At 47.5% G+C, this 27,159-nt stretch overlaps 1 protein-coding gene across 1 annotated transcript in view; it reads left to right on the top strand.

The window, feature by feature from the left end:
- Positions 1 to 217: 217 nt before the first annotated feature.
- rims4 (regulating synaptic membrane exocytosis 4) overlaps positions 218 to 27,159 on the top strand; it is a 97,460-nt gene continuing 70,518 nt past the window's right edge. The window contains exons 1-2 of the mRNA XM_045223104.1: positions 218 to 869; positions 15,319 to 15,457. Coding sequence (XP_045079039.1) covers positions 731 to 869; positions 15,319 to 15,457 — 278 coding nt within the window. The 5' untranslated portion in view covers positions 218 to 730. The remainder of the gene's footprint in view (positions 870 to 15,318; positions 15,458 to 27,159) is intronic.

Genomic DNA, 27,159 nt, shown 5'->3' with positions numbered 1-27,159 from the left:
CGAACAGTTCTTGTGCTGACGTTGTTTCCGGAGGCAGTTTAGAGAGAGAGAGAATACATTTGCACAGCCCCATTGTGCCAGGGGCTGCTGCTGACTGCAACAAGCCACACCCAGTTTCCCACATCCGCTCTTCTATTGGCCGAGCAGCAACAGCCTGCTCTCCCTCCTCCCCTCTCTGTCTCCACAAAGGACTCACCAGTGAATGAACTGAGTCAAGCACAAGCTGTTGAAATAGTAAAAGCCTCTCTCCGCCACGCTCTATCACCAAGAACAACCAGACAGACACAGACACTGACGCTGTTGCAGTGCACAGGAGCACCCTACCCTGGGTAAAGCTACATCAGCAGACCATACTACGTAGGAATATACCGTCTCCTCAACAAAACAACACCCTCCACTGAACTGAGAGGCTGTTTTTCATCTCAGTTCTCCCCATAATTACTCAATTTTCTCATTCTAGGACAGCATTGCTTCTCTCCTCAGCGATTACCCTCGGAGCGCACACTACCACAACACAACAGGACACCCCACTCTGACTAAACAAAAGTTGTGGAAACCTATCAACTTTGGAGGGGAGCCTACTACGTATACGGTCGGATATACGGTGGCCTTCCAGTGCCGAGAGAGAGAGAAAGGGAGGGAGGATTTGGGTCTTCTTCTCTCTGCTGGTGGGTGAAAGTCTATCAAAACGCCGCGTGCCGTGCTCCGCGTGAAGAATGCCCAGGCGAGGATGGCCAAGCCGGCCGAACCGGCGCCCACACCAGGGCTCTACATGGAGCGCTCGCAGAGTCGGATCAGCCTGTCGGCCTCCTTCGAGGCCCTGGCCATCTACTTCCCCTGCATGAACTCTTTCGATGAGGACGATGTTGGTAAGCAGCCTAAAGATGCTAGCAGCAGCTTCCTCATTCACTACTTCCATCCCATCTATCTTCACTGCTTGTGGGCTGCTCATCGTGGCTCACAGTTGGTGTGACAAGTTAGTAGACAAGGTGGGGAAAGTTTGAGAGGAGCAGTTGTGTGTAGGTGGTTATGCATGTCGGTATCCCTCTCTTGAACTTAAATCAAGTGTATTTGGGAGTTTAGTGGTTTCGAGGTGGTTGAAATGTCTAAAAAACCCTTTGGGTGGTTGTTCTATAGCATAGTGAATAAAGCTTCTGATCAAATGTTGCTACCATGTTAGTATGTAATACATTGTTTGCAAATGGCTGATGGGTGACTGTTAACAGCTCCAAAAGGAACATTCTAGGTATCACCCAACTTGATGCATCATACATTTTATGTGAAGTTCTTTGAGCACAAAAGCAATTCAGTCAGTCTCTCTCTGAGAAGTGATTTATCCAGCCCAATCTCATTATAAAGGGCTGGATGCATAAGCACTACTAGTCCCATGACTTCTGCCAGCACACACACATTTTACATTTTAGTCACATAGCAGACACTCTTATCCAGAGCGACTTACAGTAGTGAGTGCATACATTTTAATACTTTTTTTTCGTACGCACTAGACATTGGCCAAGGGTCATTGGCTACTTGAACTACTGTAATCAGACCATCTCATGCAAAGGAGAGTAGCATTTCTGTATCTGTGTGCACAACTGAAATGCTAATTCCTTTGCGATTTGCCAAACTGCACTACTCAAGTTAAACACCCACTGATTACAGGTTAATTTCTCCTCTTGTTGAGATGAGCTGCAAACATGCCCTCATCATTTCACTTGTCATTCAATCTATCAGTGTCATTATATTTATATTTAGGCTGATTTGTAATCTCCCCGGTGCACATTGCAAGCCAACTAAATGTATGTGGAGGTGAGGTGAATTGATTGACAGATCACTACTGTCTCTTTGCATGTCTCCATCTCATCTCTTCCCCTCTTATTTTGCCGTCTCCATCTACTCCTTTCTTTCACAGTGTATGTCTCCATTTTCCCCTCTTTCACTGTCTCCATCTCCGCCTCTTTTTTACTGTACATCTCCCTCTCTCTTTCACTGTGTATGTCTCCATCTCCTCTTCTCTTTCACTGTCTCCTTCTCCCCCTCTTTTACTGTCTCCCTCTCTTTCACTGTCTCCATCTCCTCTCTTCCACTCTCTCCATCTCCCCTCGCTTTCTCGATTTCTACATTTGTTTCCCATTCTCTTTCACTCTACATGTCTCAATCTCTATTTTCTCCTCTACTGTGTCTGTCTCCATCTCCCTCTCTCTTTCACTGTGTCTGTCTCCATCCATCCTCTGTCTGTCAGCCTGTCGGGGTCTGCATGCGTGGCAATGCGTGACTGGGCCAGACATCACGTCTCCCCAGCCAACAGGAACAACACACCAGACTGCACCTCCTCGACAAGCTCTAGCTCTACCTACAGTCAGAAGAGTCACACACACACACAGCAGCCCGTTGTCACAGATTTCATCATCAGCTCTTTCGTGCTAGCATTTCATTACACTCGATTAGACGGCAGACGTTTCGTTATCTTATCCATAGATATATAATTAATTTGTTTCTATTTATATGATCGTATCATCGCATGTACAGTACAGTGACACTCGTGGTCACTGATCTATGTAGCCTGATATATCTCTATATAGTGGTGCTGGGAGCCAGAGGGGAGGATTATTACCTGTTGAGAGAGATTCTGGCACTCAGCCTTGATTACAGCTCGAAGACCCTTGCCAGTCATGTCTCAGCCAGGGGAAGAAGTAAATGTATATGAATATATTTGTGAACATATTTGTGAATGTGTTTTTGGTCTTATTTGTATATTATTTTTTAAAATATGTGACTATATTTGTGGCCCAATTATTATGAGCATGATTTCAATGCCAAAAGTGAGGAACAAGGGAAAACATTGAAACAGACTGATTGAGAAAATTGAAATGTCATAATGGAATGAACCCTAATATATTTCATAATATTAGATACTGTGATGTAGATGCAGTACAAATGTATAAGACATTTCATATGAAAATTAAAACAGCATTTTGAAATATCTACAAACTAACCTTAAACAGTGTGTTGAAGAACAATTGGATAAAACAACAACATTGGACTAATTAAGGAATAACCCGGGGTACCCTCCCACTAATCAAATAAAATCAAATGTTATTTGTCACATGCGCCGAATACAACATGTGTAGACCTTACCGTGAAATGCTTACTTACAAGCCCTTAACCAACAATGCAGTTTTAAGAAAAATAAGAGTTAAGTAAAAAAAATAAAAAAAAATAAAGTAAAGTCGTGCTTGGCCACGCAGTCATGAGGGGCCCCCGTGTTGAGGATCAGCGTGGCAGATGTGTTGTTGCCTACCCTTGCCACCTGGGTGCGGCCCGGCATGCTTCAGTGTTGCTTGCCTCGAAGCGTGCATAGAAGTCATTTAGCTCGTCTGGTAGGCTCGTGTCACTGGGTAGCTCGCGGCTGGGCTTCCCTTCGTAGTCCATAATAGTTTGCAAGCCTACCACATCCGACGAGAACTATTATAAATAAATTCCTAAGAGGAGAAATTGGGCGCAAATATAGAAACAACACATTGGTGAAAAATATAATCATCTCTTGTCATAATGGTTCTGGCGATCTATGAATGTGCAGATAATGACAGAGCTAGTAATTACAGTTATTTCCAGAGGAAATGTAACATTTTACATCTATTAATCAGTCAGGTCTGAGCGGTGGAAAGGCTGAAACCTGTGTAGGCAGGGCAAAAAAATGGAGGGAAAAATAATCCCTTGGTGACCATTTTGGAGAAACTACCCAGAAAAGTCATAAATAAAACAACAATTTGGTGGGTGAAAGAGGCAATCAATTGAAGAACATACATTATATCGACTGATTCCTGTGATATTTTGCATTGCATTGTTTTTCAGTCTTTTACTGTTGTTTACCTTAGGGTGGGTTTAAAAATATACATGTATCAGTAACACTTTTCATGAAGTTGCTCTTATAGCTGTGTAGTATAGCTAGCTGTAATAACACTAGTAACATTATTAACATGTTTTTATGCAGCAGATGGCTATGTGCTTCTCTACTGCCTTCCTGAAACCTAGAAGTACTGTTGCCCTGGAAACAGAAATGCCTTGGATTTTCTGGGTCAGTGCTATTGCCAGTGCTACTTGGGTATGTTGTGTTATGGTGCAAAGGTTTGTCAGTTCGCGGCCTGTGGGGTGGAACTTCCAGTCTGTCACAGTGGTGCACGTGACTCGGATCACACAGTCAGGCTTTGTCTGGCTGTTGGGGTTGCTGCAGGAGGAAGATGTCATAGGGAGGTGGATGTGGCGGATGGCCTTCCTGAGACCTAGAAGTACTGTGATCCCCGATCCAGAAATGGCCTTTTCTGGGTCAGTGGTGGTATATTGAAGGTGCTTCTTGAGTATGTTGTGTTATAGTTATCTCCATGTTCACCTCATTGTCACGATCGTCAAGCATAGAGGAGGACCAAGGCGCAGCGTGTGCAAAATACATCTCTTTATTTTGGAAGAGAGAAAAACACGAAACCGAACACTATCCAAAACTTACAAAACAACAAACGACCGTGAAGCTAAATAACGTAAGTGCACAGACAAGCAACAAACGTTCAACATAGACAATTACCCACCAACACATGATGCCCATGGCTGCCTTAACTATGGCTCCAAATTAGAGACAATAAACCACAGCTGTCTCCAATTGAGAACCAATCTAGGCAGCCATCAACATACAAACACCTAGACAAGACATTACCCCATAAACCTACAAACCCCTAGACAAACCAAAACACATACTTCACCATGTCACACCCTGACCTAACTAAAATATTAATGAAAACAAAGATAACTAAGGCCAGGGTGTGACATAACCCCCCCCTTAAGGTGCGAACTCCGGGCGCACCAGCATAAAGTCTAGGGGAGGGTCTGGGTGGGCGTCTGTCCACGGTGGCGGCTCTGGCACTGGTCGTGGTCCCCACCCCACCATAGTCACTACCCGCTTTCGTAGCCTCCTCCAAATGACCACCCCCAACTTAACCCCACTGGATTAAGGGGCAGCACCGGACTAAGGGGCAGCACCAGGATAAGGAGCAGCACCAGGATAAGGAGCAGCACCAGGATAAGGGGCAGCACCGGACTAAGGGGCAGCACCGGGCTAAGGGGCAGCACCGGACTAAGGGGCAGCACCGGACTAAGGGGCAGCACCGGACTGAATGGCGGATCCTGGCTGGCTGGCTCTGGCGGATCCTGGCTGGCTGGCGGATCCTGGCTGGACGGCTCTGGCGGATCCCGGCTGGACGGCTCTAGCGGATCCTGGCTGGACGGCTCTGGCGGATCCTGGCTGGACGGCTCTGGCGGATCCTGGCTGGACGGCTCTGGCGGATCCTGGCTGGACGGCTCTTGGCTGGCTGACGGATCTGGCTGCTCATGGCTGGCTGACGGATCTGGCTGCTCATGGCTGGCTGACGGATCTGGCTGCTCATGGCTGGCTGACGGATCTGGCTGCTCATGGCTGGCTGAAGGATCTGGCTGCTCATGGCTGGCTGACGGATCTGGCTGCTCATGGCTGGCTGACGGATCTGGCTGCTCATGGCTGGCGGAAGGCTCTAGCGGCTCCTGTCTGGCGGAAGGCTTTAGCGGCTCCGGTCTGGCGGACGGCTCTGAAGGCTCATGGCAGACGGGCGGCTTAGCAGGCTCAGTACAGACGGGCAGTTCATGCAGCGCTTGGCAGACGGACAGTTCAGACGGCGTTGGGCAGACGGGCAGTTCAGGCGCCATTAGGTAGACGGCAGACTCTGGCCGGCCGAGACGCCCTATAGGCCTGGTGCGTGGTGCCGGAACTGGAGGTACCGGGCTGAGGACACGCATCTCAGGTCTAGTGCGGGGAGAAGGAACAGGGCATGCTGGACCCTGGGGACGCACATAAGGCCTAGTGCGTGGTGCCGGAACTGGTGGTCCCGGGCTGAGGACACGCATCTCAGGGCTAGTGCGGGGAGCAGCAACAGGACGCACATGACTCCGGGGACACACAGGAGGCTTGGTGCGTGGTGTAGGCACTGGTGGTACTGGGCTGGAGCGGGGAGGTGGCGCCGGAAATACCGGACCGTGCAGGCTTACTGGCTCCCTTGAGCACTGAGCCTGCCCAACCTTACCTGGTTGTATGCTCCCCGTCGCCCGACCAGTACGGGAAGGTGGAATAACCCGCACCGGGCTATGTAGGCGAACCGGGGACACCATGCGTAAGGCTGGTGCCAAGTAAGCCGGCCCGAGGAGACGCACTGGTGGCCAGATGCGTTGGGCCGGCTTCATGACATCCGGCTCAACGCTCAATATAGCCCGGACGATACGTGGAGCTGGAATGTACCGAACCGGGCTATGCACGCGTACAGGAGACACCATGCGCTCTACTGCGTAACACGGTGTCTGCCCGTACTCTCGCTCTCCACGGTAAGTACAGGGAGTAGGCGCAGGTCTCCTACCTGACTTCGCCACACTCCCTTTAAGGCCCCCCCCCCAAGAAATGTTTGGCTAGTGCTCACGGGCTTCCAGCCTTGCCTCCGTGCTGCCTCCTCATATCGCCTCCTCTCGGCTTTAGCTGCCTCCAGCTCTTCACGAGGGCGGCGAACTTCTCCCGGTTGTGCCCAAGGACCCTTTCCATCCAGTATCTCCTCCCATGTCCATGAATCCTGTGTAGGTGGGTCCTGTTGCCGCTTGACACGCCGCTTGGTCCTAGATTGGTGGGTAATTCTGTCACGATCGTCAAGCATAGAGGAGGACCAAGGCGCAGCGTGTGCAAAATACATCTCTTTATTTTGGAAGAGAGAAAAACACGAAACCGAACACTATCCAAAACTTACAAAACAACAAACGACCGTGAAGCTAAATAACGTAAGTGCACAGACAAGCAACAAACGTTCAACATAGACAATTACCCACCAACACATGATGCCCATGGCTGCCTTAACTATGGCTCCCAATTAGAGACAATAAACCACAGCTGTCTCCAATTGAGAACCAATCTAGGCAGCCATCAACATACAAACACCTAGACAAGACATTACCCCATAAACCTACAAACCCCTAGACAAACCAAAACACATACTTCACCATGTCACACCCTGACCTAACTAAAATATTAATGAAAACAAAGATAACTAAGGCCAGGGTGTGACACTCATAGCCTCATGTTATGAATGTATAACCTGTCTATTGGGTCCACAGCTCAACCAATGCCTCAATCACGCATGAACACACGCACAGATAGAAGGGAGGAGTAGGTCAAAGGTTAAGTATCTATGAGCTTTCCCGAGGTCAGTGTCTCACCTGCACAGTAAAAATTACAGAGTAAATTTAACTCTAATTGAAGAAAATGTAACTCTGCCACAGATAACATCTGGTCCCAGTCTAAAAAGAGTAAAACGTACTCTGGAAACAGAGTTATTTTTTCAGAGTTGTATTTGCTCAATTTAGTGTTGATATTTAACTCTGTGTCATTGTGTTTCACTCTGTAGGCCTACAGTATTCATTTAAAATAACTCCATTACTTTTTTAACTCTCTGTAGTGTTGTTCAGTATTCTAGAGTTCATTGTTTACAGTAATGTTTACTCTTACTAGTCATTACAACTTTACTCTAAATAAATGGACTCCGATCAGGGTAAACACAGAAAAATGCTATTGTTACCCTAATACAGTGCCCTGAAACTCCTGGATTGCAGGCCACATCATTTTATTTATTTGTATCTTTGTGTTGCGTAAGATTTATTAGTAAATCAATGTACATGCAAAAACACAGATATTGAAAAAAACAATTCCAAATGTTTTTTCTTCAATAGAGCATGGGGATTATTTTGGGGTTATTTTGCACCACTGAGTGTTAATTTCACTCCTTACAGAGTTAATTGAACTATTTTCGAGTAAAATAATAGTAACTCTGCTCTAAAGACTCTACGTTATTTCCTGTGTGTGCTCCTAGGGTCCCATAATGGACTACTTGTAATGAACGTGTCGGTAGGTTGAAAGAGTACAATAAACACTGCACTTCCAACCCACAGCTCAACCTGTTCCCAATGCATTTTAAGTATCATATTTAGCTTCCAATTGTTCTTGTTTACCACTGACACACTTCTGAAGATATGCCAAGCCTGTTTTCTAATGCCTCCAGGAGAGGAATTGGGATCTACTGAAGAAAATCTCTGAACTTCCTATGCTTGTTAACACTGTCAGGCCCTGGTTAGATGATGCCTCTCAAAATGAGAGCGAGACAGCTCAATGTAATTGAAGAATCCATAGACTCTAACCACTTCTGGGAAAATTGGAAAACACAAAACGAACAACGACACGAAGAGTTATCTATCCAAAACGGAGATGTATAGATAAGCCACTCCTCCAGTCTTTTTGGCCTCATAACAAAGAACAAACAGAAAAAAACTTGACTTTTTCCAAATGTTGTTACGTTACAGCCTTATTCTAAAATTGATTATATTATTTTTTCCCTCATCAATATACACACAATACCCCATAATGACAAAGCGAAAACAGGTTTTAAGAATTTTTTTCTAATATATACAAAATAAAAAACTTAAATACCTTATTTACATAAGTGTTCAGACCCTTTGCTATGAGACTCGAAATTGAGCTCAGGTGCATCCTGTTTCCATTGATCATCCTTGAGATGTTTCTTTTCTGCAGAATTGAAGTTCCCCAAGAACACAGTGGCCTCCATCATTCTTAAATGGAAGAAGTTTGGAACCACCAAGACTATTCCTAGAGCTAACTGAGCCATCGGGGGAGAAGGGCTTTGGTCAGGGAGGTGATCAAGAACCCGATGGTCACTCTGACAGAGCTCCAGAGTTCCTCTGTGGAGATGGGAGAACCTTCCAGAAGGACAACCATCTCTGCAGCACTCCACCAATCAGGCCTTTATGGTAGAGAGGCCAGACGGAAGCCACTCCTCAGTAAATGGCACATGACAGCCCACTTGGAGTTGCCAAAAGGCACCTAAAGGACTCTCAGACCATGAGAAGCAAGATTATCTGGTCTCATGAAACCAAGATTGAATTCTTTGGCCTGAATACCAAGCATCACATCTGGAAGAAACCTGGCACCATCCCTACGGTGAAGCATTGTGGTGGCAGCATCATGCTGTGGGGATGTTTTTGAGCGGCAGGGACTGGGAGACTTGTCAAGATCGAGGGAAAGATGAACAGAGTAAAGTACAGAGATCCTTGATGAAAACCTGCTCCAGAGTGCTCAGGACCTCAGACTGGGGCGAAGGTTCACCTTCCAACAGGACAATGACCCTAAGCACACAGCCAAGACAACACAGGAGTGGCTTTGGACAAGTCTCTGAATGTCCTTGAGTGGCCCAGCCAGAGCCCGGACTTGAACCTGTTCGAACATCTTTGGAGAGACCTGAAAATAGCTGTGCAGCGACGCTCCCAATCCAACCTGACAGAGCTTGAGAGGCTCTGCAGAGAAGAATGGGAGAAACTCCCCAAATACAGATGTGCCAAGCTTGTAGTGTGATACCCAAGAAGACTCCAGGCTGTAATCGCTGCCAAAGGTGCTTCAACAAAGTACTGAGTAAAGGGTCTGAATACTTATGTAAATGTGATATTTCAGTATTTTTGTCATTATGGGGTATTGTGTGTAGGTTGATGAGGGGGGGAAAAAACGACTTAATCCATTGTAGAATAAGGCTGTAACGTAACAAAATGTGGAAAAAGTCCCTGACCAAGGCCCTTCTCCCCCGATTGCTCAGTTTGGCCAGGCGAACAGCTCTAGGAAGAGTGTTAGTGGTTCCAAACTTCTTCCATTTAAGAATGTTGGAGGCCACTGTGTTGTTGGGGACCTTCAATGCAGCAGAATTTTTTTGGCACCGTTCCCCAGATCTGTGCCTCGACACAATCCTGTCTCGGAGCTCTACGGACAATTCATTCGACCTCATGTCTTGTTCTTTGCTCTGACATGCACTGTCAACTGTGGGACCTTATATAGATAGGTGTGTGCCTTTCCAAATCATGTCCAATCAATTGAATTTACCACAGGTGGACTTCAATCAAGTCGTAGAAACATCTCAAGGATGATCAATAGATACAGGATGCACCTGAGCTCAATTTCGAGTTGCATAACAAAGGGTCTGAATACTTATGTAAATAAGGTATTTCAGTTTTGCTAAAAATTTTGATAAAAACCTGTTTTCGCTTTGTCATTATGGGGTATTGTTTGTAGATTGATGAGGAAAACATATAATTTAATCAATTTTAGAATAAGGCTGTATCGTAACAAAATGTGGAAAAAGGGAAGGGGTCTGAATACTTTCCCGAATGAACTGTATATTATCTGTCACAATGTATAACATCTAATCCTAGAGCAATCCTCCAAAAATGGCGAATTCATATTTGATTTATACAAAGGTGAGATAGGTAGGATACATTCATCCTGTTAGCAATCAATTTATGTTCTCTTGTTCTCTTTTGAAACCCATTCATGCAGCTTGCCAGTCTGAACTGCTCCTCCTCCCTTACTCACTTGCTATGTTCATGCTAATAAAATGCTGTGGATATGCACAAACTATGTTCTATGAAATCAAGGTCTGGACAGAACAAGCACCAATCGGTGCAGCTACACCTCCCCATTAGGAGTTAGCCTATAACAGGGGCACGTTCGGATATCAATACTGTATATGACATGTAGAATGAGGAATCGTGTTGGCTCTATTCATGACTTTTCTATCTGCAACGTTCCCCAACGTTTACCCACTGAACGTGGCCCAGGACGGTGTGACAGACCTAAATCATATGTTTCTCTGGGAGATCTATTAGGATGGCTGTTTGTTTTGTTTCAGGCATTTACATAACATGCTCTTATCTGCTTTTCAAAATGGGACTACTTAGGGCTTAACACAATGAGCAGCCCTACTCACGCTCAGTCCCAGACCCATTGGCCTTACTGCAGCATTGTTATTAAGGTATTTGTGTCAAATTTAATTTCTAGTATATTATGGGATATAATTACTCATGGGATTTGATTTAGATGCCATTGACCAGCAGGGCCATATCACGTCATACAAGTTACAACTTAATAGAATCGCCCAGGTTGGGAAATGGCAATATTGTGCATTGATGAGTTCCGAATATGGGATCAGAGTCTGTTTCATCAGAGACATCTGAAACCCTGTGTATATTTTTCTCTAATAGGGCATCAGTTGTGGGATTGCATATTCTGTTTAGTGACTTTGAACCATTCCCAGTCAATGGGAAATGTGATTGGAAAATACATATTTTCTTATGAGTAGCTGAAAGCGTTCAATGAAAACGAGTCACAGAGAAATGTCAGTCGAGCACTCTAAATAACATTGCCATTTTGAGTGTATGATCATTCTGGATTCATAAAGTGGACGAGTGACTAATGAAGTGCTATATGATGGCCCAATCAATGATCAGAATGAACAAGAGCATTGACGACTGGGGTTTTGGATTAGTAACACCCTAGTCGACTGGAATGATACATTTTAATTATATTAGACATATTCGGAAAATATTCCTTTCACAAGCCATTCTACATGGGAGGAGGAGCAGATACAGATTGATAGAGCTAGTGATAAAACATTGTTTCTGATGCATGAGTTTTTGAAGATAAGAAATACATTACCCAGTCTAATTCTCTATCTAGCTAGAATCTATCTATATCTTGAATCGATATGGGATTATCCCACCACAGGCATTTACAAGGCCAGTGCCTGTCTTGTGAACCATTTGATAAGGGAAACGATCAGCAGGTGTTTTAAAAATACTCATTTTCTCCCTTCCCCTTGGTTTCAAATTTGTGATTGTCACAAATTAATTCAGCTAACATTAATAAATGTGCTCTATTTCATTTATATCCCCACACTGGGGACCTCTGTAATGAGACCTACTTGTGCATGTGCTGCATTAGACTGGTTGACCCCAAAGTTATCAATCTGGTTCAAATTCATGGGGAGTAATGTAAAGTACGTGTGTCATATGGTCCCGACTTAATGTCTTTATATGCAGGCATCTTGTAGATTGTAGGTTTCCTAGAGGCCACAATGCAAAGACAGAGAGAGTCTCTTTTAATGTAAAAAAGCAAGTGCTTGAAAACAAACCTGAACCTTTGTTGAAATAAGATATTTGGCTGCAAATGCACTGTTTTCTGAGTCTATTTCTCAGTATACATTTGTTACAGTGAATGGAAATGCATTTAAATACGGTATACATGATCAATTTGTTATATTACTGCTAATAACAATCAGCTATAGACTAGCATGCATATGCAAATGAAAATGCATTTAAATACGGTATACATTATCAATTTGTTATATTACTGCTAATAACAATCAGCTATAGACTAGCATGCATATGCAAATGTACCAAGAACATTTGTTATGATGAGAAATCAATGAGCCTGTGTATTTTACCTCGGTTTAGAGCATAGTGTTTCATCCAAGAAATGTATTATCCTATTTGCAACAGAACAGGTCTCTGTGTTCAGGGCTTATTCTAGATGTAGCTGTTTATTGGCCCTGTCTATGGTATATACATTCTCATCCCATCTCAATGTACAGTATATCTGTCTCAATCAGCCAACATCCATTATTGTTCGATCTGCTGCACATAACAATATTGTTCAGCTGGATCTTTTTGGAAAGAAATGGTATTAATTATAGTAAGACATAATGTTCCTTCTCTAAAATGTTAACAGGGTTAAAACATTTTCAAAACCCCGGGATGGTTCGGTCTCCCATAGCAACAACATCCTTTCAGTACTTTCAGACATCGCTTTAGAGAGGTTGTTAGGACTGCCTGCTGCTCATTGCTTTTATAGAATACACTCAGGTTGATATAGTTTCAGACAGCATAAACAGGTAGTATATTACATTTGAATGCTGAACATGATTGTATTCACATTCTTACGGGGTGGAATTCGGTTCCCTCCAGACAAGATGCCTATCTCTTTGCATTTATTTGAAACCAGTCTTTGAGTAATCCAAATATGCCAATGCTCAATTTCCCTGTGAACAGGCTGAAAATAGCAATGTTCTGGGTCACATTTGAGCAATATAAAAAGCAAACCCTGACACCCCCTACTGGAGTTGCCATGTAAGACTGGGCCATCGACAGATATCACAGGTCTTTTATACAAAGCAAATGATCAAATCTGAATAGCATGATTATTGCATGGAAGTCTATGAGCCAATACTGTCTTTGGGCAAGGTGCCTATGCCTAGTGTTCAGTACTGTACTGCATGCCTGTGAGGCAACGGCACAGTGCAAAGTTAACCTGGAGATGTAGACTAAGATGACCTGCAACTGATACTGCACCTATGTAAAAAGGGGAAACTTTCGTGTCCTTAATAATAGATTGACAATGTCAAAGACTTTATGTCAGGCCTGCTGGAGCACTCTATCAAAAAGTGCCTCTTGCTTCCCATGAGGTCAAATAGAAGGATTAGGACATTTTCTGTACTTACATCTGAAATAGATGGATACTGCAGGATTTTTTGGAGATTAATGTTTATTTATTTTTTATCAAGATATATGTTTCCCGGGGCTTCCCGTGTGGCGCAGCGGTCTAAGGCACTGCTTCGCAGTGCTTGAGGCGTCACTACAGAACCGGGCTCGATCCCAGGCTGTGTTACTACCGGCCGTGACCGGGAGTCCCATAGGGCAGCACACAATTGGCCCAGCTTCGTCCGGGTTAGGGAAGGGTTTTGCCGGGGGTGGCTTTACTTGGCTTATCGCGCTCTGGTGACTCCTTGTGGTGGGCCGGGTGCCTGCAGACTGACTTCGGTCGTCAGTTGGACAGTGTTTCCTCCGACACATTGGTGCAGCTGACTTCTGGGATTAAGCGGGCTGGTGTTAAGAAGCGCGGATTGGCGGGTCATGTTTTGGAGGACGCATGACTCGACCTTCGCCTCTCCAGAGCCCGTTGGGGAGTTGCAGCGATGAGACAAGATCGTAATTGGATATCATGAAATTGGGGAGAAAAAGGGGGTAAAATACAAAAAATATATATATATAATATATAAATATATGTTTCCACAAAGCAAAGCCTGCAGTGAAGGATTTGTCCTTGCTAAAATGATGTCACCTCACTGCAGTCTTTCAATTGCCCTTATTCTGAGAAATGTTAGATAGGCTAGGCTGCTACTGTGAAAATTGGATTCTATGTGCTGTATTTACTGAGAATTAGAAATGGAAAAACCCTTCTACCTTTGGAGAAGATAGGCAATTTATATAATGACCTTGACACTGTGAACCCTTAAGGTTCCTCTTAATTTATTGCTATGCGTTGGTGGACTAGAATAGTGTTGAATTGTTCCAACTCACAGAGGTCTCATAACATCATGAATTACATTTAGCTGGCAGAGCCTTTGCTGTAAAAAACGTGGCTGTCACTTGCTGTACAACAGTTTTGGCCTTCTGTAGCTTTCCAAATCAAAGTTTTGCACTACTGTATATCAACAGCTTCATTTTGAATAATATAAGAATACAGCCTTTTGGAAAATCAAAGCCCTGTTTTTAAATGATGCTAGTTTGTTTGCAGTTGGAGGATCAATCAAGGATGTGGTTCATGAGCTGGTATGTGTGAGCAAGCATTATCCTATACTAGATATTGTCTATTATACGGTAGGTTACCCAATGGCTAAGGAGTTGGACCTGTGGCCGAAAGGTGGCTAGTTCGAATCCCGGGCCGGGTGCTGGAAAAACAGGTGGGATTGATCTGGCATCTGGAGAGCTGTTGGGTTCACATCTTCAATACATTCTTCTACCGTTGGGCCCTTGAGCAAGGCCCTTAATCCCTCAAAATGCTCTCCATCCAGGGGCACTGTGCTACAGCTTGACCCTGTGCTCTTCTCAACTGTATGTGTGATGTGTGCTGTCTGGGAGGGAGCAAAGGAGAATGGAGCAGAAGAAACGTTTCTGTTGTTTGCTGTAACTAATGGACAATAAAATGGTATTGCGTACTTGATCTAGTATAGTTTTGTTTTAGGTTTTGGATACGTCGGTTTAGGCAGAGGTTTGAATATAACATTACACTTCACAATTCAAATGGATGGAAAAATAGATATCACAAAACGTTGATCTTTACACAGTAAAAAATATAATATTCAAAATGGACAGATGCACATACTGAACAACAAATGACCCAATGACACAACCCATTGACCCTTGCCACAAAGGCGTAGGACAAATCAACACACTGCTGAAAATATAACAAATGAGAGACCACTTCAAGTAAAGTGTTACCTAAAGTAAAGGGTTACCTTCTAGTATAGTGTTACCTGAAGGAAATTGTTTCCTGTGTTTACCAAACATGTCTATTCCCTGTGTGAATTGTAGATGCTGAGGGCAGGAGGCAAAAGGGGATCCAGAGGAGCACTGAGACGGGACTGGCCGTAGAGATGCCCAGCCGCAACGTACGCCAGGCCAGCCACGAGTCCATCGAAGACAGCATGAACAGCTATGGCTCAGAGGGCAAGTGAGTACAGCAACATCAATCAATCAATCAATCAATCAAATTTTATTTATAAAGCCCTTTTAACATCAGCAGATGTCACAGTGCTATACAGAAACCCAGCCTAAAACCCCAAACAGCAAGCAATGCAGATGTAGAAGCACGGTGGCTAGGAAAAACTCCCTAGAAAGGCAGAAACCTAGGAAGAAACCTAGAGAGGAACCAGGCTCTGAGGGGTGACCAGTCCCCTTCTGGCTGTGCCGGGTGGAGATTATAACAGTACATGGCCATTAAGGCCAGATTTTTCTCCAAGATTTTAAAAGGTTTATAGATGATCAGCAGGGTCAAAAAATAATCACAGTGGTTGTAGAGGTTACAACAGGTCAGTACATCAGGAGTAAATGTCACTTGGCTTTTCATAGCCGGGCATTTAGAGGTTGAAATAGCAGGTGCGGTAGAGAGAGAGAGTTGAAAACAGCAGGTCTGGGACAAGGTAGCACGTCTGGTGAACAGGTCAGGGATCCATAGCCGCAGGCAGAACAATTGAAACTGGAGCAGCAGCACGACCAGGTGGACTGGGGACAGGAAGGAGTCATCAGGCCAGGTAGTCCTGAGGCATGGTCCTAGGGCTCAGGTCCTCTGGGATGGGAGGGAGAGAGGGAGAGAGAGAGAATTAGACAGGACACCGGATAAGACAGGAGAATAACACTAACGTTCTAAGCACTTGAGGCCCCCATTGATTCACTGTGGTTCTCTGTGCGTCAGTTGGTATGAGTGAGGTGCTAACAACGCCAAGGTTGTGGGTTAAACTTCAGAACAGATCACATAAACATACTAGAAGTGTATGCGTTTACTCAGGGCAGGCTCCAGGTCGCTTAGGGCCCCTGGCCGCTTGGGAGAATTCCACGTGGAGTGGAGAAATAACAACATGTAGGGCACTGACAGCTGTGAGTGTAGCTAGCTAATGTTATCTGTTGTTGTTACACCATATTCAAAAGATTAGCCAGCTGGCTAGGCTATGGCTAGTTCTGGAGCTGGATTTCTCATAAGCATTTAGGGGAAATATGGATTGGAGAAACCAGTATTGTTAACTTTGCGTCTATTGTTATCTCCAAAATGTGGGCATAAATTGCGGCCACGAATCCGCCATAGAAATAGAAAGAATAAGATGAAGCTCATATGGATAGCCTAACTATTTATTGGTTTGGACTAGGTACAGTGCCTTCGGAAAGTATTCAGACCCTTTGATATTTTCCACATTTTGTTAGGTTACAGCCTTATTCAAAAATTCATTAAATTGTTTTTTTCCCTCATCAATCTACACATAATGACAAAGCAAAAACAGGTTTGTATAAATATTTGCCCAAAAAACAAAAAGAAAATTGAAAGATTACATTTACAGAAGTATTCACACCATTTACTCAGTACTATGTTGAAGCACCTTTGGCAGCGATTACAGCCTCGAGTCTTCTTGGGTATGACGCTACAATCTTGGCACACGTGTATTTGGGGAGTTTATCCCCTTTTTCTCTGCTGATCCTCTCAAGCTCTGTCAGGTTGGATGGGTAGTGTCGCTGCACAGCTATTTTCAGGTCTCTCCAAAGATGTTAGATCGGGTTCAAGTCCGGGCTCTGGCTGGGCCACTCAAGGCCATTCAGAGACTTGTGCCGAAGCCACTCCTGTGTTGTCTTGGCTGTGTGCTTAGGGTCATTGTCCTGTTGGAAGGTGAACCTTCGCACCAGTCTGAGGTCCTGAGCACTCTGGAGCAGTGTCAGTGATGCTGTAGGTGGGTGTAGTGGTGGAATCAAGCGCAGGACACCGAAGTACAGTCCAAAAGACTTTAGTGAAAATCCACAAGGGAAAATGAACAAACTTGCCCGAAGGCGAAACTCCGCACGTAGGCGACAAAACAAAACGGGCGCACTACACAGCGTCAAACGCTCCAACACAGTGGAGAATAGCTCAACCGAGCGATATAGTATACATGTCCAGCAACGCACGACAGAAATAAAGCAATCACACACAACACTAGACAAACACAACGAGAACTTATAGGACACTAATTACACTAAACGATAACAGGTGTCACAACAAACAGACAAAAGCAAACGAACATAGAAACATGCAACGGTGGCAGCTAGTATTCCGGAGACGACGAACGCCGAAGCCTGCCCGAGCAAGGAAGAGAGGCAGCCTCGGCCGAAACCGTGATAGTACCCCCCCCCTTGACGCGCGGCTCCAGACGTGCGCCGACTCCGGCCTCGGGGACGACCAGGAGGACGCGGAGCAGGGTGCGTCGGGTGCCCACGATGGAATTCCGTCAGGAGAGACGGGTCCAAAATGTCTCTCCTCGGCACCCAGCACCGTTCCTCCGGACCGTACCCCTCCCACTCCACTAGATATTGGAGACCCCCATCCGACGTCTCGAATCCAAGATGGACCGCACGGAGTACGCAGGTGCCCCCTCGATGTCCAATAGGGGCGGAGGAGTCTCCCTGATCTCACTTTCTTGGAGTGGGCCAGCTACCACCGGCCTGAGAAGAGACACATGGAACGAGGGGTTAATACTTTTATATTCAACAGGTAGTTGTAATTTGTAACACACCTCGTTCAACCTTCTCAGGACTTTAAATGGCCCTACAAACCGCCGACCCAGTTTCCGACAGGGCAGGCGGAGGGGCAGGTTTCTGGTAGAGAGCCAGACTCGATCACCAGGTGCGTACACCGGTCCCTCACTGCGGTGGAGATCGGCGCTCGCCTTATGACGACGGAGGGCCCGCTGCAGGTGGACGTGTGCAGCGTTCCATGTCTCCTCCGAGCGCCGCGCCCACTCATCCACCGCAGGGAGCCTCGATCTGGCTCTGCTGCCAAGGTGCCAGAACCGGCTGGTAACCTAACACACATTGAAAAGGGGTTAGGTTAGTGGAGGAATGGCGTAGGGGAATTCTGGGCCATTTCGGCCCAGGGAACGTACCTGCCCACTCCTCCGGCCGATCCTGGCAGTATGTTCTAAGAAACCTCCCCACATCCTGGTTCACGCGTTCCACCTGCCCATTACTCTCCGAGTGGTAACCCGAGGTGAGGCTCACCGAGACCCCCAACCGCTCCATAAAAGCTCTCCAGACTCTGGAGGTAAATTGGGGACCTCGATCAGACACAATATCCTCGGGTACCCCGTAGTGCCGGAACACATGGGTGAATAGTGCTTCGGCGGTTTGCAGGGCAGTAGGAAGGCCCGGCATAGGAGCAAACGACAGGCCTTAGAAAACCGGTCCACAACGACCAGTATAGTGGTATTCCCCTGTGAAGTAGGAAGGTCAGTGAGGAAATCCACCGAGAGGTGAGACCATGGTCGTTGTGGAACGGGCAGGGGTAGTAACTTACCCCTAGGCAGATGTCTAGGCGCCTTACACTGGGCGCACACCGAGCAGGAGGAAACATAAACCCTCACATCCCTCGCCAACGTGGGCCACCAGTACTTGGCACTAAGACAATGCACTGTCCGGCCGATACCAGGGTGTCCAGAGGAGGGGTGACGTGTGAGCCCAATAGATCAATCGATCCCGAACCTCGAGCGGAACGTACTTCCGACCCTCCGGGCATTGCGGTGGACTAGGGTCGGTGCGTAACGCCCGCCTCGAGTTCAGCATCGACCTCCCACACTACCGGTGCCACCAGACACGACTCCGGCAGTATGGGAGTGGGCTCCACGGACCTCTCCTCCGTGTCATACCGCCGAGACAGTGCGTCTGCCTTACCGTTCTGTGACCCAGGGATGTACGTGATCTTAAATGTGAACCGGGTCAAAAACATATTCCACCTCGCCTGGCGAGGGTTCAGCCTCCTCGCTGCCCGGATGTACTCCAGGTTACGGTGGTCCGTCAAAATGAGGAAAGGGTGTTGAGCCCCCTCAAGCCAGTGCCTCCACACCTTTAGGGCCTGTACTACGCCTAACAGCTCCCTGTCCCCCACGTCATAGTTTCGCTCCGCCGGACTGAGCTTCTTGGAATAGAAGGCACAGGGGCGGAGTTTAGGTGGCGCGCCGGACCGTTGCGACAGCACGGCTCCTATACCGGCCTCTGACGCGTCCACCTCTACCTGAAATGGCAAAGAGGGATCCGGATGCGCCAGCACCGGAGCCGAGGTAAACAGGTCCTTCAGCCTCCCAAACGCCCTGTCTGCCTCGGCTGACCACTGCAGACGCACCGGACCCCCTTTCAAAAGAGACGTTATGGGAGCTGCCACCTGTCCAAAACCCCGGATAAACCTCCGGTAATAATTCGCAAACCCCAAAAACTGCTGCACCTCCTTCACAGTGGTTGGCGTTTGCCAATTACGCACGGCCGACACCCGGTCTACCTCCATCTTCACCCCTGACGCAGACAACTGATAACCCAAAAAGGAGACCGACTCCTGGAAGAACAGACACTTCTCTGCCTTGACATACAGGTCGTGCTCCAACAGCCTCCGCAACACTCGGCGCACCAGGGCCACATGCTCGACTCGGGTAGGCGAGTACACGAGAATGTCATCGATGTACACGACCACCCCCTGCCCCTGCATGTCCCTGAAGATCTCATCCACGAACGATTGGAAAACTGAAGGAGCGTTCATCAACCCGTATGGCATGACGAGATACTCGTAATGGCCCGAGGTGGTACTTTTGGCTGTCTTCCATTCATCGCCCTCCCTAATGCGCACCAAGTTGTACGCGCTCCTGAGATCTAATTTAGTGAAGAAACGCACCCCGTGCAATGACTCCGTCATGGTCGCAATCAGCGGGAGTGGATAACTGTACTTCACCGTGATCTGATTGAGACCACGGTAATCAATGCACGGCGTAATCCTCCATCCTTTTTCTTCACAAAAAAGAAACTCGAGGACGCAGGGGAAGTGGAGGGCCGTATGTATCCTTGTCTCAGAGATTCGTCTATGTACGTCTCCATAGCTCTCTTCTCCTCCTGAGACAGAGGATACACATGGCTCCGTGGGAGCGCAGCTCCTGCCTGGAGGTCTATCGCACAATCTCCCTGCCTATGGGGGAGGCAACTGCGTCGCCCTCGACTTACTGAACACAATAGCCAAATCCCCATACTCAGGGGGAACGTGCAATGCGGGCACCTGGTTTGGACTCTCCACCGAGGTAGCCCCTACGGAAACGCCTAAACATCGACCCACACACTGGGCAGACCACTCCATCAGAGCCCTCTCCTGCCACGAAATAGATGGGTTATGGGTACTCAACCAGGGCATGCCCAGCACCACCGGATACGCAGGCGAGTCGATCAGAAATAGCTGGATCATCTCCTGATGACCCCCTGCGCACACATCCTAAGTGGCGCAGTGACCTCCCTGATCAAGCCCGCACCCAACGGACGGCTATCTAGGGCATGAACGGGGAAGGGGACGTCAACAGGAAGAAGGGGAATCCCTAAGGCTAAACAAAACTTCTTATCAACAAAATTCCCAGCCGCGCCTGAATCTACCAGCGCCTTATGCTGGGAATGAGGTGCTACCTGTGGAAAACGCACAGGTATACAGAAATGTGCAACAGAGAGCTCTGGGTGAGTGGGGCGCCTACTCACCTGGAAGGACTCCCCAGTGCGGGACCTGTCGTCCTCTCCCCTAGGAGGCCATCCCCAGCACCTAGCCGCGGTGTGTCCTCCCCGACCACAGTTGGTGCAGGAGATACTCCTGAGTGGCGCAGTGGTCTAAGGCACTGCTTTGCAGCGCTAACTGTGCCACTAGAGATCCTGGTTCGAATCCAGGCTCTGTCGCAGCCGGCCGCGACCGGGAGACTGATGGGCGGCGCACAATTGGCCCAGCGTCGTCCAGGGTAGGGGAGGGAATGGCCGGCAGGGATGTAAAGCTGATAGAGCATGGCGTTTGCAGCACCAGGGTTGTGGGTTCGATTCCCACGGGGGGCCAGTATAAAAAATAATATATGTATTCACTAACTGTAAGTCGCTCTGGATAAGAGCGTCTGCTAAATGACTAAAATGTAAATGTAAAAATGAGATGGACCCCCTCGTAAGCCGACCCCTCCTCTCTCTAGCGCCAGCGCCCCCGGGCTCCATGGGGCACGGCTCGGAGGCGCTGGAGGGTGAAATGGACGGACCCCCCTCGGGACGTCCGCGGGTAGCTAGCAGGTTATCCAGCCTGATGGACATGTCGACCAACTGGTCGAACGAGAGGCTGGTGTCCCTACAGGCCAGCTCCCTACGGACGTCCTCGCGTAGACTACATCGGTAGTGATCGATGAGAGCCCGCTCATTCCACCCTGCATCCGCCGCTAGAGTACGGAATTCCAAGGCGAACTCCTGGGCACTCCTCTTCCCCTGCCGGAGGCAGACCAGACGCTCCCCCGCCGCTCCCCTCCGGGGATGGTCAAACACCGCCCTGAAGCGGCGGGAGAACTCGTCGTAGGTGATGGTGTTCGCGTCGATTCTCCTCCACTCTGCGTTGGCCCATTCCAACGCCTTCCCGGAAAGGCAGGAGATCAGGGCGGACACGCCTCGTGTCCCGAGGGCGCCGGGTGCACGGTGGCCAGGTAAAGCTCCACCTGGAGAAGGAATCCCTGACACCCGGCCGCGGTCCCATCGTAGGCCCTCGGGAGCGAGAGTCGAACTCCTCTGGGTTCCGGAGCGGGAATGGGCTGACTTGCCGATGGTGCTGGAGGGAGGATGGCGGTGGAGAAGTCCCTCGGGTCTCCCAGCCTCGGATGGTGGTGATCACCTCCTGCAGTGCGGACCCCATCCGCAGGATCTGGTCACTCTGTTTGCGGACCCTGTCCTCCAGCGTCGCCTGTGCTGCTGCGGCTCCTGCTGATTCCATTCTTGAAGGTGTGTGATTTTGTCACTGATGCTGTAGGTGGGTGTAGTGGTGGAATCAAGCGCAGGACACCGAAGTACAGTCCAAAAGACTTTAGTGAAAATCCACAAGGGAAAATGAACAAACTTGCCCGAAGGCGAAACTCCGCACGTAGGCGACAAAACAAAACGGGCGCACTACACAGGTGCGTCAAACGATCCAACACAGTGGAGAATAGCTCAACCGAGCGATATAGTATACACGTCCAGCAACGCACGACAGAAATAAAGCAATCACACACAACACTAGACAAACACAACGAGAACTTATAGGACACTAATTACACTAAACGATAACAGGTGTCACAACAAACAGACAAAAGCAAACGAACATAGAAACATGCAACGGTGGCAGCTAGTATTCCGGAGACGACGAACGCCGAAGCCTGCCCGAGCAAGGAAGAGAGGCAGCCTCTGCCGAAACCGTGACAAGCAGGTTTTCATCAACGATGTCTCTGTACTTTGCTCCGTTCATCTTTCCCTCGATCCTGACTAGTCTCCCAGTCCCTGCCGCTGAAAAACAACCCCATGATGCTGCCACCGCCATGCTTCAACATAGGGATGGTGCCAGGTTTCTTCCAGACGTGACACTTGGCATTCAGGCCAAAAAGTTCAATCTTGGTTTCATCAGACCAGAGAATCTTGTTTCTCATGGTCTGAGTCCTTTAGGTGCCTTTTGGCAACTCCAAGGCTGTCATGTGCCATATACTGAGGAGTGGCTTCCGTCTGGCCACTCTACCATAAAGGCCTGATTGGTAGAGTATTGCACAGATGGTTGTCCTTCTGGAAGGTTTCCCATCTCCACAGAGGAACTCTAGAGCTCTGTCAGAGTAACCATCGGGTTCTTGGTCACCTCCCTGACCAAGGCCCTTCTCCCCCGATTGCGTAGTTTAGCCATGTAGCCAGCTCTAGAGAGTCTTGGCTGTTCCAAACTTCTTCCATTTAAGAATGATGGAGGCCACTGTGTTCTTGTGGATCTTAAATGCTGCAGAAATGTTTTGGTACCCTTCCCCAGATCTGTGCCTTGACACAATCCTGTCTCGGAGCTCTACGCACAATTCCTTCGACCTCATGGCTTGGTTTTTGTTATGACATGCACTGTCAACTGTGGGACCTTATATAGACAGGTGTGTACCTTTCCAAATCATGTCCAATCAATTTAATTTACCACAGGTGGACTCCAATCAAGTTGTAGAAACATCTCAAGGATGATCAATGGAAACAGGATCATCCTTGAGGTCAATTTCGAGTCTCCTAGCAAAGGGTCTGAATATTTATGTGAATAAGGTATATCTGTTTTTAATTTTAAATACATTTGCTAAAATGTCTAAACCTGTTTTCGCTTAGTCATTATGGGGTATTGTTTGTAGATTAAGTAACAAAATGTGAAAAAAGTCAAGGGGTCTGAATACTTTCCGAATGCACTGTATCTCTTAACCCCATCCATATTGGATTTGCCGTATATATTTTTCAACTGTGCTGTGATGTTTCACAAAAGTTCTGAACCTTTCTATTCCCATAGTTTCTACAGATTGTAAATTAAAGATAAATGTTTTTGCTAAAAGTATTATTATATTATTGATAGATTGACTATGACTTTTCAAATCACCCAGGGGTGCTATCTGCAGAGTTAGCTCCAGGTAAATGTTGCAATTCTTCAGCCATTCCTGGACCTGTGACTAAAACAAGCTACATATGGACAGTACCAAAATAAATGATCGAATGACTCTGTCTCTTAGAAGCAAAATCTGCAAAGCTGGGAAGGTTGTATCCCCCATATATATTGGTAGCAAGAATTTTGTATAATAATTTAAATAGAAGACATCTAAGTTTTGAATCCGATGTCATTTTGCGTATCAGTTCATAAACCATGTGCCATGGAATCGGTACATCAAATCTCAACTATTTTGCAATCTATATGGCACAGCTGTCAATTTTTTGGTCCTTAAATTAAACTGGTATACTTTTTTATTAATCACAATTTTCTTTAACCAATTGAAAGTGTGCCAGAGCGAAGAATAACTGACAAATTTACGAATGCTCAACACCAGTTGAGTATGTCCGGTATCAGTAAGCGTAATTAATTTGTTGCCTGCAGCACAGTTGCCGTCACCAATGCTCTGGATAACATAGAAACAGCCTAACCAGCTCTGCTAGGGCAAGTAAAATGGTCAGAGTGAACTGTTCTCTCATTTGTGTCTGGAAGTAGTTAGCAAGCTAGCCAACGCTAGCCAGTTAGTTTGGGTGCTTGCCTGGTGTTGTTAGGTCAGAATGCTCGGATCAACCCTACTTTTCGGCCAGAGCGTCCAGTGTGCGCTCTGAACGCTCCGAGAGCGAAACACTCTGAATGGCCAATCTGACAACGCTCTGAGTTTACGAACGCCCAGAGCACACTTTGGCACCCAGATTAAATTCACGAACACACCGGTAGTATAAGCCAGCCTTTAGTCTTGAAATCTTTCGTTGTTTAGTACATAGCCTCACGTGAATCCTTAAAGAGATGGGTGGGGCTAATGTTTAAGAGGGTGTGAACGATGCTGAATGGGTGTAGATAACGAAGAGCTCTCCAGTAGGTTTACCAAAACATTAGAGGGCCATTTTCTCAAAAGTTAGGTTACAAGTTTATCAACTTTCAAAGCAGAATTACTTTCCCATTGTTCCTCAACTGTAGTGTATGATATACAATTTTCTAGCTCTGAGTCTCTACTTTTATCCAATGTAAAAAAACACAATTTCAAATGTTGCTATATAAGACCGAATCGAGCCGGTCGTTTACAATTTTGGTCTTTAATGCAGGGCCGACAGACAAGTTCCTTACTTTTTACCCCTTCCACTTGCCTCTTCCATTTTTTGCGGTAATGCTGCAATTAGTTGGTTGTAATTTTGGGTAGAGCAGACATTTCCATTTTTGTTAGCTGCATATGTGACACAACTCCACCAGTCCTTTTATGATATAATTTACAAAGATTATATATATTTTTTAAATGTTAGTGGAAAATGTTTTTTTATCAGTTAGTATATTTGAGTTTAACCACAATATTTGTTGTATTATTTGTTCTGTCTTTTCTGGTGGATTAAACTGAAATTGCAACAAACTTTCTATGGCTTGTTGTGACACTCTGGCTCCGGGACTTTTATATTTGAGCCAGGGTGTATTTGTTTTGTTGGGGTTTGGTTTGGTTATGTTGGTTTTGGGTGTATTTCTTGTTTGCAGTTCTGTGGGGTTCTTTTCTAGGTTTGGTCAATGACTCCCAATCGGAGGTAACGAGTGTCAGCTGTCGGCTCGTTATCTCTGATTGGAGCCATATTTATTCTGATTGTTTTCCTGTGGGAATTGTGGGTTTTTGTTCCTTTTGGTCAGTGTACCGTGGACTTCATTGAGTCGTCTTTTGTTTGTAGTTCGATAACGTTTATTTAATAAAGTCATGTTTCTTGGACACGCTGCGCCTTGGTCATACTTGGACGACATAGACGACCGTGACAGAAAAACCCACCATAAAAGGACCAAGCAGCGTGTCAAGCGGCAACAGGATTTATGGACGCCTATCAAGGATTCATGGACATGGGAGGAGATACTGGATGGAAAGGGTCCTTGGGCACAACCGGGAGAATATCGCCGCCCTCGTGAAGAGCTGGAGGCAGCTAAAGCCGAGAGGAGGTGGTATGAGGAGGCAGCACGGAGTCGAGGCTGGAAGCCCGTGGGTACTACCCAAAAATTTCTTGGGGGGGGGCTAAAAGGGAGTGTGGCGAAGTCAGGTAGGAGACCTGCGCCTACTCCCTGGACTGACCGTGGAGAGCGAGAGTACGGGCAGACACCGTGTTACGCAGTAGAGCGCATGGTGTCTCCTGTACGCAGGCATAGCCCGGTTCGGTACATTCCAGCTCCACGTATCGGCTGGGCTAGATTGAGCATTGAGCCGGATGTCATGAAGCCGGTCCAACGCATCAGGCCACCAGTGCGTCTCCTCGGGCCGGCTTACATGGCACCAGCCTTACGCATGGTGTCCCCGGTTCGCCTACATAGCCCGGTGCGGGTTATTCCTCCTTCCCGTACTGGTCGGGCGACGGGAGTATACAACCAGGTAAGGTTGGGCAGGCTCAGTGCTCAAGGGAGCCAGTACGCCTGCACGGTCCGGTATTTCCGGCGCCACCTCCCGCTCCAGTCCAGTACCACCAGTGCCTACACCACGCACCAAGCCTCCTGTGTGTCCCCAGAGTCCTGTGCGTCCTGTTGCTGCTCCCCGCACTAGCCCTGAGATGCGTGTCCTCAGCCCGGGACCACCAGTTCCGGCACCACGCACTAGGCCTTATGTGCGTTCCCAGGGTCCAGCATGCCCTGTTGCTTCTCCCCGCACTAGCCCTGAGATGCGTGTCCTCAGCCCGGTACCTCCAGTTCCGGCACCACGCACTAGGCCTTATGTGCGTTCCCAGGGTCCAGCATGCCCTGTTGCTTCTCCCCGCACTAGCCCTGAGATGCGTGTTCTCAGCCCGGTACCTCCAGTTCCGGCACCACGCACCAGGCCTACGGTGCGCCTCCGACGGCCAGAGTCTGCCGTCTGCCCAACGGCGCCTGAACTGCCCGTCTGCCCAACGGCGCCTGAACTGCCCGTCTGCCCAACGGCGCCTGAACTGCCCGTCTGCCCAACGGCGCCTGAACTGCCCGTCTGCCCAACGGCGCCTGAACTGCCTGTCTGCCCAACGCCGTCTGAACTGTCCGTCTGCCAAGCGCTGCATAAGCCGCCCGTCTGCCATGAGCCTTCAGAGCCGTCCGCCAGACCGGAGCCGCTAGAGCCTTCCGCCAGACAGGATCAGCCAGAGCCTTCCGCCAGACAGGATCAGCCAGAGCCTTCCGCCAGA

Source organism: Coregonus clupeaformis, chromosome 10 (genome assembly GCF_020615455.1).
Source record: "Coregonus clupeaformis isolate EN_2021a chromosome 10, ASM2061545v1, whole genome shotgun sequence".
NCBI classification, from domain to species: Eukaryota; Metazoa; Chordata; class Actinopteri; order Salmoniformes; family Salmonidae; genus Coregonus; species Coregonus clupeaformis.
Note: the sequence above shows the minus strand (reverse complement) of the source record. Positions and strands in the feature narration are given on the sequence as shown.